The 12,835-nt window shown below is 48.2% G+C and overlaps 1 protein-coding gene and 1 long non-coding RNA gene across 2 annotated transcripts in view; one reads left to right on the top strand and one right to left on the bottom strand.

The window, feature by feature from the left end:
- The window catches only part of LOC148655443 (solute carrier family 41 member 2-like), a 29,934-nt gene that overhangs the window by 10,536 nt on the left and 6,563 nt on the right, over positions 1 to 12,835 (top strand). Inside the window, exons 8-11 of the mRNA XM_088646105.1 lie at positions 4,799 to 4,946; positions 8,700 to 8,779; positions 11,721 to 11,852; positions 12,579 to 12,727. Coding sequence (XP_088502231.1) covers positions 4,799 to 4,946; positions 8,700 to 8,779; positions 11,721 to 11,852; positions 12,579 to 12,727 — 509 coding nt within the window. The remainder of the gene's footprint in view (positions 1 to 4,798; positions 4,947 to 8,699; positions 8,780 to 11,720; positions 11,853 to 12,578; positions 12,728 to 12,835) is intronic.
- LOC148655444 (uncharacterized) lies at positions 6,592 to 11,492 on the bottom strand. The gene is made up of 2 exons (XR_015941282.1): positions 9,663 to 11,492; positions 6,592 to 9,215 (listed from the first exon to the last, which is right to left on the bottom strand). It is a non-coding gene; the product is annotated as an uncharacterized LOC148655444 (long non-coding RNA).

The following is a 12,835-nucleotide window of genomic DNA, read 5'->3' on the forward strand; positions in this document are numbered from 1 at the left end:
GGGTAAAATAAAAGCATAGCAGCCCGACTAAAAAAACAAACCCTGAGAAAACAGTTAGGATATTTGTGCACAGAACCGCACTGAGCTTCAGGAGAAGCAGAGTTCACAACACAAGGAAGGGAGGGGGTAATGACAAAGGCACACAGAACAGTCTTACTTGCCAGTCCCTCGTGACGGTTTCCTCAGTCCCCCATGTCCCTCAGCTGTCCAGCAAAGACAATCTGTGAACTCTACTCACGTGTCCAGTGGGAGAGTGTCCCAAGCGTGAAGCCAGTCACTGGAGTGAAGAAGAGCACCATGAGCACAGTGGAGCAGCAGGGACCTGTGTTTCCAGGATCCCTGCCATGCGTCTGTCGGAGGTCCAGGGTGTCCTGTCCAGGGTGTGTCCTGCAGTCTCCGCCTGGCCAGCCTGGCGCTGCCAAGGCGAGGGAGGATCCTGGCGATCCGCATCTGACTGCTAACGGATCCCAGCTGAGGCCGCCTGTGTCCCAGTGAGTGGGGAGGGAGGCTGGGCTTGCCGCTGGCTGGCGGGAGGAAATGGGAGAGTCCAGACTCGGCCCTGCCAGCTCAGCGGAGAGGTAATCGCGCGGCGTGGAAATGAAACTGTGCGAGCGTGGCAAGGCGTGCACGCTAACCTGCCCAATCCTTCAATTAAGAGATTTTCCCTTTCAAATGTTCCTCCAGAATATTTTTTTTTTAAATTAATTGGCATCAAAGGAGCTTTTCAGAGACCTCAATAATGATCACTTCTCCCTGTGGGTTGTAAAAAAACATCAAGTTCCTGTCGCCGTGTTCTCATTTAGCCATTGCAGAATCGGCTGAAGGTTCTGTTTGTTTGTGTAGATCAAATGCCGATTTTAGCCTCGCTAAAGTTTCTGCACAGTAATTCACTCTCCTCTTCTCAGCCGCCTGGCGGTCTGGAGCTGCAGTGATGTCGGTAGTTTGCAGTTTGAGCTTTGTTTTTTCTACACTTTGCATTTGGGGGCTCGTTCACGTCCTCCGTGTCGGCAGTAAAGGCCGTGCACCTTATCCAAGCTGCAAAGCCACCGGAGTTCGACAAGCCTCCAGGAAGGGAAGACGCTGCTGCCTTTCTTTTCAGCCTCCGTAGCAGACGGTGGGCTCATCGGTAATCCGGGTTGCGAAATCTGTCCAGTTCATCACCGCCAGATGGGGTTCCCACTGAGCGCCCCAGGAGATTCTCCACTTCCTGATCCTGGGGGTCCGGGTGAATCTGGGCTGTGCCCTTGGCCCACCGTGGTCAGGAGGTCGATGGGTTTTAATAATCAATCAATGTGGGGGTTCTGAGGGCCGTGGGGGTTCTCGGCCGTGGGGGCTCTGAGGGCTGTGGCGCCCCAGTAGGGCTGTGGGGGCTCTGAGGGCTGTGGCGCCCCAGTAGGGCTGTGGGGGCTCTGAGGGCTGTGGCGCCCCAGTAGGGCTGTGGGGGCTCTGAGGGCTGTGGCGCCCCAGCAGGGCCGTGGGGGCTCTGAGGGCTGTGGAGCCCCAGCAGGGCCGTGGGGGTTCTGAGGGCTGTGGAGCCCCAGCAGGGCTGTATAGGATATGAGTTGCAGTCATTCCCTGCAGTGTTACAGGGAGGCCCGTGTCTCTGCTTTGTCAGGGGCTACAGTATCTGCTGTGTGTTGGGCTCTTAAGTGTGAAAAGAAGCAGATGACTGGACAGTAGAATGTAGGTATTCTTCTTCTTTTTATTAGGTATATAGTATTGATGCTGATGAGACCATGTGGTTTTGAAAATAAAATCTCTTCTGGATTTAGCATTTCCTTTTACGGTTAGTCTCCTGGATTGAGACACTGCAGTTCCATGTTTTCTCACTGGGCGGCGCCGTTGGCTACAGGGCTGAAAAAGTGACGTGGCTGTTAGGCTACAGGACTGAAGGATATAACAGTGCTTTATATGCTGCTATAAAGCATTTAAGGCATAATTGAAAGGTTGTTTTTGGAAATTCAATTATCCATTTTGTTGGTCTTTTAATGTCTGGGGAGTATAAATACACATTCATCCTTTTTTATGTGGAGCCTCTGAGGGAAAGCATAAAGTCTTTCAGTGATCTGTACAGATTCCTGCGCAGTTAGATCAGTCTTGAATACTGTTCTCTTCCCTTCCAGGTGTGCTAATCGAATGCTGCTGGTTTGTAGAAGTAGTTCCTTCCCCGTCTTCTTGACAAGCTGTGTCCGGAGTCAAGGCCAGCCTCTTTCTTGCGTTGATTCTTACGGGACGTCGTGCCTTTGGGTGGATGAGGACAATTTGGTCTTACAGGCAGAGGCGCTAGAGCAACAGCAGGTGGTCCTATTCCAAGGCAAGCTAGTGTCCTGGGGCTGGAATTCACTGGAATTCATGGAGCCTTTAGGAACGACCACAAAAACAGACAGTGAAACAAGAAATATGCACAAAGCAGGCTAGTTTGTGAGGTTAAACTGGAACTTGATAAGAGATGGAACTTTGTTTTAGGATCCCAATTATGGGAATGGTGTGGTAGAACAGATAGTTAATATATTGATACGCAAATATAATTTTCTATACATGGATTTTACTAAGATAAAGTAACGGTGTATGCATTTGGCTAAAAGTTGTGTTTCTTAGATCTATCAACCTCTATGGTTTAAATGATGGGCAGTGCAGTCAGTGTTGATATACTTATTCATATTCAGTACATTAGTGATCAACATCTGATTAACCTTCTAAATATTCTCCAAGTGTGACTACTGGGGTCAGTCAAGATTTATGAATTTCACGTTCAAGTGTCATTATACTCATACACGGGTATGTGGTATAACAAAATGCTATTTAGCTAGCTCTCAGATGGTAAGTAGTACAAAAAACAACAGTACAATTGTGTAAGAAAAGAAAGACAGAGACACCAGGCAATGTGGAAAATAACAGATAATGTGCAAAATCATACATCAACAGAATGAAATAAAGAATACAAAATTATGGGGAGTGAGCTTCTAGACATGTGAGGTTGGGGTAGATTTCAGAGTGTGTTTGAGTTCTGATAAAGAGAGAAGGCACTGTGAGGGTTCAGATCGTAGGTGAGAGAGGCTGGGAGTTTAACAGTTTGATAGTGCGGGGGTAAAAACTGTCTCTGAGTCTAGTAGTCCGGCCCGAATGCTCCGGTGCCGTTTTCCAGATGGTAGCGGATCATACGGTCTGTAGCTGGGGTGTGTGGGGTCTTTGATGATGCTTAGAGCTTTCCTCAAGCACCGCTTTGCGGTCAGCAATACTGCAGTTGCCATACCACACTGTGATGCAGCCTGTCAGTGTGCTTTCTGTAGTGCATCTGTAAAAGTTAGTGAGGATCTGTTATCGTTAAAATTACAGCAGTTCTGTTAATGACTACAGTACAATGCAGTGGCTAAATGCTTTTTTAAAGGAAAATAAGATCCCAGTACAGACAACCAGCTGTACATCTCTGAATAGAAAACATTTCACAGTGGAAATGCCCACGTTTCAGCACAGTTTATTATTTAATGGAAACCAAACAAACAGCTATTTCAAGAGACAGTATTTTACATTATGTCCGTCTTAAAGCAATGGTGCCTTCAAAGATTTCTTCAATTTGATCTTTCCCAATGGCATTCACTTCTGTCTTAAACTGACCTGCATGGAGAAGACAAGCCCTTGTGCTATCAGTAGCAACAGCAGGGAATCACCTGGCAGCTGAACGATCACTCCTGCTCTCTGGGAGGATGCTGCTGCTGTTGTTTACTGTGCTGAATTAGAGATGCTAGCATCACAGTTGTCAAAGGATTCAGCCTTCATATGGAAGGAATTATGTGGTTTCTGCTCTTTTAGGAGCCTGTTACATGTCTTGCCTTCCGCACTGCACAGGTTAGTGTTTGTCGTTTTCATTCATGGGTAATTATCTTTAAAATGGTAAGTATAGTAACTAAATTGTTTGCTTGCTGTTTGTATGCATCTGTTTCTGGTTCTATCACAAGCTGATTCAGCAAGATCTAAGCCCATGTGGACTCTCCCATAGAAGCACTTCGTCTTGCACACGAAGATCCGCCTGACCTTTTAGATGCACTGTCTCCGTTCTCGCCTCCAGACACCAGTCGAGAGCAGAGGTCATGTGGTAGGAGAGGAGCTGCTGAGGGTGTAAGTGTGAGGAGAAAGCAGAACGGGTCAAGTCTCTCGTGTTCACTGGCTGGTGAAGACCGGTTTAGCTCTGTGGAGTGACAGTGGACAGTGTGCCCAGGACTCAAGAGACTCAAGAGAAATACACCCCTGACTGCTTATGTGCCTAGCTACAATAAGTTCACAGCAGCCGGGATTAAAGTGTATTTCTGGATTGTGCCTGAGCTGTACTTCTATTAATGAAGTTTGTTAGAAAGTACAGACGCTCTCCTCACTCACTCGTGTCCCTGGGTTCGTGTTTTACTGCTAACTCCTCCACTGGGTTAACTTTTCAAATCCTTTCGCGAGAACATAAGAGTTTGTGCAGACCAGAGCAGGAGGTTTGGCTCACCTCTAGACCACTTGGTTACCAGTAGCTAGCTGATACAAAGATTTCAAATCCACACCACTAGTAGCTGATTCCGGACTCCCAGATGCTTTTGGGTAAAGAAGTGCCTGTTCTGTTCACACTTTCAGGTAGTTTCCTCTGGGTTGGCTTGGTCATATCCTGAATTATATCATACAGATCGACAGCAAGTGCTGGGCACACTGTGTCTAGTGTGTGGGGAAAACAGTGCTTGGGCCCGGGTCTTGGAAATATTGAGCAGGAGGTCACAGGGTTGTGCCTGAGGGTTTGAGCTCACAGCCGCTGTCCCTCCTGCAGAGACGCGCCCCTACGTGTCCTCTGTGGTGTGTGCCTTCTTCCTGGCCCTGACGCCCATGTGGATCGTCATCTCCTCCAAGCACCCGGCCAGCCGCACGCTGCTGTACTCCGGCTGGGAGCCCGTCATCACCGCCATGATCATCAGCAGGTGAGAGCCCCGCCTGGTCTTCCCTACCCCCAGCACACTGGTCCACTGCTGGGCTGTCAGGTGCTTGCTACTTTGCTAGGGTTAGGGTTAGATGCTCCTTGGTAAGTGAAAACAGTGTTTTAGGTTGGGAACCCTAGCATTTGTATCTGTGTAAATATTAGTAATTATCAATATTGACATTAGTATCAAAAAGTAATTATGAATACCATGTAATATTAATAAGCAGGAGATAATATGGTTTATCTCTGTAGTTGATTTCCAGGGGGAAGATGTGGTAATAATCTCTGGTATCAACATAGAGGGGAAAGGCAAAGAATACATTTTTCCCAGTTAGAAATAATGTCTACAGTGCTTCATGTTTAAAGCTTCTTAAAGTTGCTGCAGTTAACAGTGTTGGAACATTTACATACAGATTCACTGTAACTTTCTCATAAAGACTGCTGCTCATGCATAAATGATTCTGCTCCTTGTTAGTGGAAGGAGAAGTGCTGTGAAGTACTGGGGAGCTGACCGTGCCCCTAGGAGCCCCCCTGCTTTAGCACAGACAGTGGTCTGAAAGAAGCTCACAGGGGCTCACAGGCCACTGGAACTTTTCCTCCTTCTGTAAATCACTTTCCAGTTTGGCACTCGTTCTCTGCTGTCAGCCGCAGTTAGAGAAAGGGAGGTTGGGAGTATGTGAGGTTATGGCCAGCAGCCATATCACCATGGAACTCACAACTGGCTACCCACCGAAGCCCAGCAGGTGGGAGCCTGGCCAGTACCTGGATGCGAGACCTCCTGGGAAAGCTGAGGCTGCTGCTGGAAGAGGTGTTAGTGGCGCCAGTAGGGGGCCAGTAGGGGGCGCTCACCCTGCAGTCTGTGTGACGGGGACACTATACTGTAAAAGGGTGCCATCCTTCAGATGAGACGTAAATCTGAGATCCTTACTCTTTGTGGTCATTAAAATTCCTAGGGTGTTTTTCCAAAAAGAGTAGGAGTGTTACCCCAGCATCCTGGCCAAATTTCCCCCTGGCCTTTACCAGTCATGGCCTCCTAATAATCCCCATCTCTGAACTGGCTTCATCACTCTGTTCTCCTCCCCACTGAGAGGTGGTGTGTGGGAAGTGTACTGGCGCACCAGAACACTCTGGTGTTCATCCAGGTGGGGTTGCACACTGGTGGTGGTGGAGGGGATCCCCATTACCTGTAAAGAGTCCTCCTTCTGCTGCTGAGCTGGAACTGAAACTCTTCTTACTCAGCAATTGAATTCTGAGTAAATTCTCTTGGGTGACACACACACAGCTGGGCAGACTGGTGTTCATGGCCCATGGTCTCTCGCTTACTAGATTCAACATCTCCACTGTCTGAAGTCTAAGCCTTGTGCCTGCATTGAATAAAATCTCAAATAAAATCAATGAAGCAAGCACCTTTGTGAAAAAATCTTAAGGATGAAATTCAGAGACTTTGTAAATAAGCTATTGCTCAAGTCAATTATAACCATGAAAAACCATCTTCAACCCCAGCATGCAGTAAATAAAATAACTAAACAAAACTGCAGTTCAGCATCTAGCAGCACTACTCCTGATTTTCCTACACACTGTCCTCCACTAAGAGCTGCCTTTCATTCACATTTTGTAGGAAATCAATGAACATTATCAGGCATCTAGTTAAATAACCTTTAATACAGGTACTGGACAAAAAAATGGCAACACCTTGGTCAATGAAGGACAGCAGATGTGTTGAACACAAGGGCTTTCACACAGCTGTGGCTCAAGCATACTGTGGGGTAGGCACATGATATCCCAGCATGCTCAGGGTCATGGGTCTGGGGGCCTACAGATGTGGCCACCAGAGGAGACCACAGTGACCTTGCTGGGTGTCGAAGGTGACGTCCGCATGGAACTCCAAGGGAAAGACATCAGCAGCAGAGAGTTACAGTGGGGTGGAAGTGCTCACTCCAGGGTCATGGTAGATGTGCATTAATTCAGATAGCAAGGCCTAAAAAACGACCATTGCAGAGCGGTTGACTACCAATTTCATCTGCGGTGTGAACAGCCATTTTAATCCAGAACAATCCTCGGAGAATCCGCAGAGCAGCAGTTTCCCAGTCGCTCATCACAGTGGTGCGGAGAGCACAGGACGAGGAAAACGTGGGGAAAGTGTGATGTGGTCCGATGAATCATCCCTCACCATGGACTCGACCAACACGCGAGTGCACATGTGGCAGCAACCTGCAGATCTGTCCAGCCCCGAGGGCTTTGTTCCTACAGCGGACGGTACTCTGGGCAATTTAGTTAATTACAGGTTTTCCAGGAAAACTGAAAAATGGTTTTTAGGGCAGGGCAGCTCCCAGAAGAATGATGTTTACTGATAATGGGAAAAGAAGTCGACTGCTGTGGGCAGAAGAAATAAGTAGAACATGGCGGCCGAGGAGCTTCTTCAGGAGGAGGGGGCTGAGGATGTAAAGGACAGGAGAACAGAGGGCAGCGCTGGTGGGGAGATTTGAGGGAGGAGCATGAGAAGCTGAGGTCTGTGAATGAACCAGGGGTCTCTAAGAAGAAATGAGTTGATCGTAGGGGGAAGGGGGAGGCTGTGATCCAGGTCTAAGGGTAGGAGTTGGGGTTCTGCAATCCCTGTAAAGGCTCATGGCCTGAAGAGGTGAACAGCACTGGGTGACTCCAACACAACGCTATTCACTGCCTAATGGGGTTGAGTCGCCCCATGTTGCGGGAGGGCAGGACTCCCAGTGGTTTGATGAGCACGGCACTGGTGTTACCTATAAGTGCTGGCCTTCTCCGTCACCAGATCAGAGCCCATTCTGTTCTGGAACAACACCCGAGACGGTGTTTACCCCCTCCATCAGCCCGGAGTGAGTTGATGGGACTTTCTTGCGGCAGCTTGGTGCCTCTTATCTCCTGCAGAATCCCAGAGGGAGGTGGCCTCTGTGCCCCCAGTACATACAGGGCGTACTGGCTGCACACGGTGACCTGGAGCCCTGTTTAGTAATGTTACATTGGCGTTCCCATCTTTTCCGCCCTACCTGTACATGGTGCCCTGTTGCGGAGGCAGGTATTGCTTGTATTGTTTGACGCTGCTCTGCCGTCACAGTGACAAACCAATGTTCAGTTTTGATAGTGCTGCAGCTGGTCTGCACGGTTACTGACTTTTCTGTTGTGCTTTGACAAGTGAAGTTTAAATGCAGTTCGTGTGGTGTCCCCTGGGCTGGCAGAAGTGTGGAAGTCCGTCCTAGTGTGAGCTGAAAGGCAGCTCTGGCGCAGGGCCCAGAAGGTGTGGTTGTTTGTTTCAATGAGTGTGTTTTTCCCCGTTCCAGAAACAGGTCATTTTAGTCTCTTTTTCCTCCCGGTGCTGACCTCATAGTTTGGAAGCAGCCTTGAAAATCACACTTGCGTCATGGGAGCGACTCCACCCAGCAAGACTGGTTTGTTGTGTTGTTCAATGTTTTTTCCCCACTTTTCTAGCTCGGGCTTCAGATTTTGATGAAAGTGTGAGTCTCACCCTTGTGTGGCCCTTTTCACTAACTATCCACGCGCGGTGTGCGCCAGCAGCCTCGTTTGACCCCGAGCTGAGGGGCAGGATCTGTGCGCGTCACAGCTGTCCTGGAGTAAAGAAGAAACACTGCCCTTTGATTTATCTGTACTGTTGAAAACGATCAATGCATTGTTGGATAAGACAGCTGATGAAGATTTACGTATGTTAAACTGAACTGATTAGTCTGTCACTGACATGTTTTTCAAATGTGTTCATTTTTTCCAGTATCGGAGGGCTCATTCTCGACAAAACTGTGTCTGATCCTAACTTGGCCGGTATTGTTGTTTACACACCCGTCGTGAACGGTAAGAGCCCGATGCCCTCTGTGCCCACTCTGTTCTCTGTGCCCTGTGTGGTCTCTGTGCCCACTCTGTGCCAGTCGTGCCCTCTGTGCCCACTCTGTTCTCTGTGCCAGCTGTGTTCTCTGTGCCCACTCTTTTCTCTGTGCCCTCTGTGGCCTCTGTGCCCACTCTGTTCTCTGTGCCAGCTGTGCCCGTGCCAGTCGTGGCCTCTGTGCCCACTCTCTTTGTGCCAGCTGTGCCAGGTCTCCCCTATTGCCAGCTATTTCAGCGGTGCCCTCTGTGCCAGCGGTGCCCCAGAGCCAGCTGTGCCCCACTGCCAGCTGTGCCAGCGGTGCCCCAGAGCCAGCTGTGTCCCACTGCCAGCTGTGCCAGCGGTGCCCCAGAGCCAGCTGGGGTGGGCAGTCCTGCTGCAGGACAGGCAGGCTACTGTATGCAGAAGCTGGAAATAAGAATGGAAAAAAAACTAAACAAAACTGGTATTTTCTGGGATGAAAAAAATGCCTTTAAGGACAAAACAGCTCCAAACAGATTTTTGCTTAATGATAATAAGTAAAGTTCTTGACTGCTGGTTCATAAGACCTTTGTGCCTCTACTAAGACCTTTAAATGCATGCCAACCTGCACCTGCAGGGATGGGAGTTCACTGTTGCCACACGGCTGTAATGTGATATTGGGGAACCATCCTGGTACAAACAGGCAGGCAGCGCTCTTTCAGGTTCACCCCAAAGGTCTGCAAGGGGGATCAGTGCAAATTATGAATCAGAGGTGAGTGAACCTGACAGCTGACTGTCTGGGCCCTCTCAAGACTCAAGGCTTAGATATTCTGGGGTTGGGGTTGATGATCTACGAAAAACCAGGTGGCCAGGTCATGTAAAATCTCTTCTCACCTGGAACCTTTGCTCTTGTGTTCTCACATAGCTGTACTCCCTGGGACATGCAGACATGTAGATATGTAGATAACGCAAACCGACTTCCTCAAAAGAAAAAAAGAGAATTGATGTGGAACAGCACACATGCAAAAGTAACCTGAAGGAGATCAAGAGCTTCAGGAAATTACCTGGCCTGCACCTGCTCTGAAAACAAAACACAAGTACAGAATGATTGCTCTTAGACTCGGCTTTTTGCCACCGCTGTGATCAGAGAGTGGATGTCCAATTGTGTGGATTCCACTTGGATTTCAGGTCTTTGAGATCTCAACTGTTGATCACTGAATTTCAGATTTTAACATGTGAAGCACTTACTTAATACTTACATTTTTGTGATCATTCCCACTTTTAACCTTTTTATGATTGTTTTTCATGTGCAGGTGTACCCTTGTGCTTTTTAAAAAAATGATCCATCATCCTCTGTATTTGCAATGTTCCTGACACTTTCCCATCTTTGAAGCTGCTTTTCAGGAAGTCAGTATTGTGACTCATGGGGTCAGGGGTCAGGGTTCCTATACAGAATAGGAGCCACAGGCCTCAGGGGGCCAGGCGGGGTGTAATCCACGATCATGGAATTTGAGCCCCGTGTAGTTGGAGATAACAGCTCACATGGGCGAATGGAGGATACATTTCTAGATTTGGGATCGGTCTGTTTTTTCCCTGGTGTGACAGAGAGAAGTATCAGGTCCACGGTGGAGTGTGGAGCCCACGGTTGTTGGTCCCCCTGATATGAGGATGATTGGATTCTCTGGCCAGTAATAGTGCACAGAGCATCAGCATTTCAAGACGGGGGCAGCACTGAGTGTCAGCGAAGTCTCTGTGTACTCCCTCAGAGTCAAGACAGAGCAGAAACCAATCCCCCAGCACCCAATTTCTTAAACCTCCAGCTGCCCCCATCTCAACATGCACATTTCTGTTCATGTCATGAACCCCAGACGAATCTGGGAAATAATTCTTGTATTCCAGCTGGTTTAAGAACCACTTAGTTAAAAACTTTACTTCTGCCATAGATTTATAAAACCAGTAGTCCCTTAATCTGTGTTAGATGATCTGTTTAGACACATGGTGGTTTGTTTTCATTAAGAAGTGGCAGAACAGTGGTGAGACGCTGGGGTGAGGTTGGTGTGGATTCAGTACAGATGGATAGCGGCTGTTTGAAGATATTAGCCCATTAAGGGCTGGGAAGCACCGCCCCTGATGGGTTAACAATTCCTTATGGAAAAATAGAGGGAAAAGGAAAGCACTCCATAAAATGAGTCAAAAAGTGTCCAGTTTGGGGAACAGAGCATGAGACATTTGAAGCAAAGAAAGGTAAAAGTAAAGGATATTGTAATGGAGGCTCAAGTGAAATGGTTTTTCACTATTATGATATCAAGGGATAAAGTGTCTGAGATATGATTATCTTCAGACAATGGCTTATATGAACAGTTTTGGTTACCATGTTCCAAAAAAGATATAACTTGGATCACACACGCATACATCCCTGACCTCAAAGGAAGGCTAAAGGAATTACATCTGTCAGTCTTGAACAGAGAAGAGTATATAGGGGCTGGATTCATGTACTCAATATCCTTGACAAAGTCAATCCAGCGGACTTCTTCAGGACCAGCAGTGAAGCTCAAGCCAGAATTGATCCTTAGATCAGTTATACGGTCTAAATTATAAAACTTAAGTAATTCTTTAAATACCTTATTGGTGTTAAAATTTACAACTGTTAATCAGATATTCAGAATAGTTTAATATTAATATTAATAATTTAATATCTAATATTTGAGATCTTCTATTCCTCAAACCAAGTAACACTTTCCTGTAGAGCATTTTAAAATAGCACAAATAATATTGTCTGTACAAAGTCTGTTTTATACAAATACAAGGTCTACATCTTGGATTACGAACAAACATGAAAGACACTTTCAAAAGAAGGAAGAGTCATTAAGAATAATAAATGGGTGCATTACCCAGCTGTAGAGCTGGGGTGTGTTATTGGGTGCTCTCTGAGTTCTTCCATCTCTTTCTCAGGTATTGGTGGGAATTTAGTCGCAATCCAGGCCAGCCGGATATCTACCTACCTGCATTTCCACAGCATCCCTGGGGAGGTGCCAGAGGAGGCCAAGGGATGCTACTGCCCCTGCAGGACGTTCTGTGGCTCAGGTACTTACCGCTGGCTGACAGTCTTCAGCTACGTTCCTAATCCTCAGTCCCTGTGAAAATTAAAAGTCATGAAACTCATGTCTCCGCGGTAAGATGGCGTTTGTGCTTTAATGACAGTCTTATCGGACTCTTGCACAGCTCCATGTGAACAGATATCCCGGGCTTGTCAATGCAGGGAGTCTTGCTTATTCCAGCTCAGGTCCATCTGAAAGACAGTGGGGCTGTGTCTGGCATAGGCAGAGGCAGAATGCCAAATAAGACGGGAAAATTTCAGAGTTTATCAGCCTTCCATTATTTAAAAAAAAAACATTCGAGATCTCTACTTGAGTGTTGATTCAAGATTCCCTTTTGCAGTCAAAGGCCAGGTTACCAGTGGCTATTTCCAGAAACCACCAGACAGAACAGCCCGTCCTCGCGGCAGGCCTCGGCGCCGGGGCGCGTGCCCGCAGTGACGCGGCCCAGCGCTGCAGGACGCTGCCCGTGTGTGGGTCGAACCGGAGCGCGGGAGGACAGAGGGCAGCTCGGGCTGGTGTTAGTGGTGCTCGGGCTGGTGTTAGTGGTGCTCGGGGTGCCCATTCGCCCGGGGTTACGGTGCTCCTTTGGAGCAAACGCTATTCCTTCGCGGCTTTTCCTTCCTCCGGACGTGAGTGTCTGTCGGTTTCCTGTGTGCTGTATGGCGTCTTTCTTCTGGGCAGCTTTTCCCACATGGTGTTCTCGCCCCAACAGGTGCCAACCACCGCTCCGCTCAGGTGCTGCTGCTGCTGGTCCTCCCCGGCCACCTGATCTTCCTGTACACCATCCACCTGATGAAGAGCGGCCACACCACCCTCACGCCCATCTTCATGACCGTCTACCTGGTGGCGGCGCTGCTGCAGGTAAGCCGGGCCAGCGCGGCGCGGATCCTGTCCGTACAGCTTCATCCGTTAGGCCAGCTGTCTTCTGCAGCTTCTCTATTGGTTGTCCTCTGGCAGGTCATTCAGGTG

Source organism: Lepisosteus platostomus, chromosome 9, assembly GCF_059453375.1.
Source record: "Lepisosteus platostomus isolate fLepPlt1 chromosome 9, fLepPlt1.hap1, whole genome shotgun sequence".
In the NCBI taxonomy this organism is placed as follows: domain Eukaryota; kingdom Metazoa; phylum Chordata; class Actinopteri; order Semionotiformes; family Lepisosteidae; genus Lepisosteus; species Lepisosteus platostomus.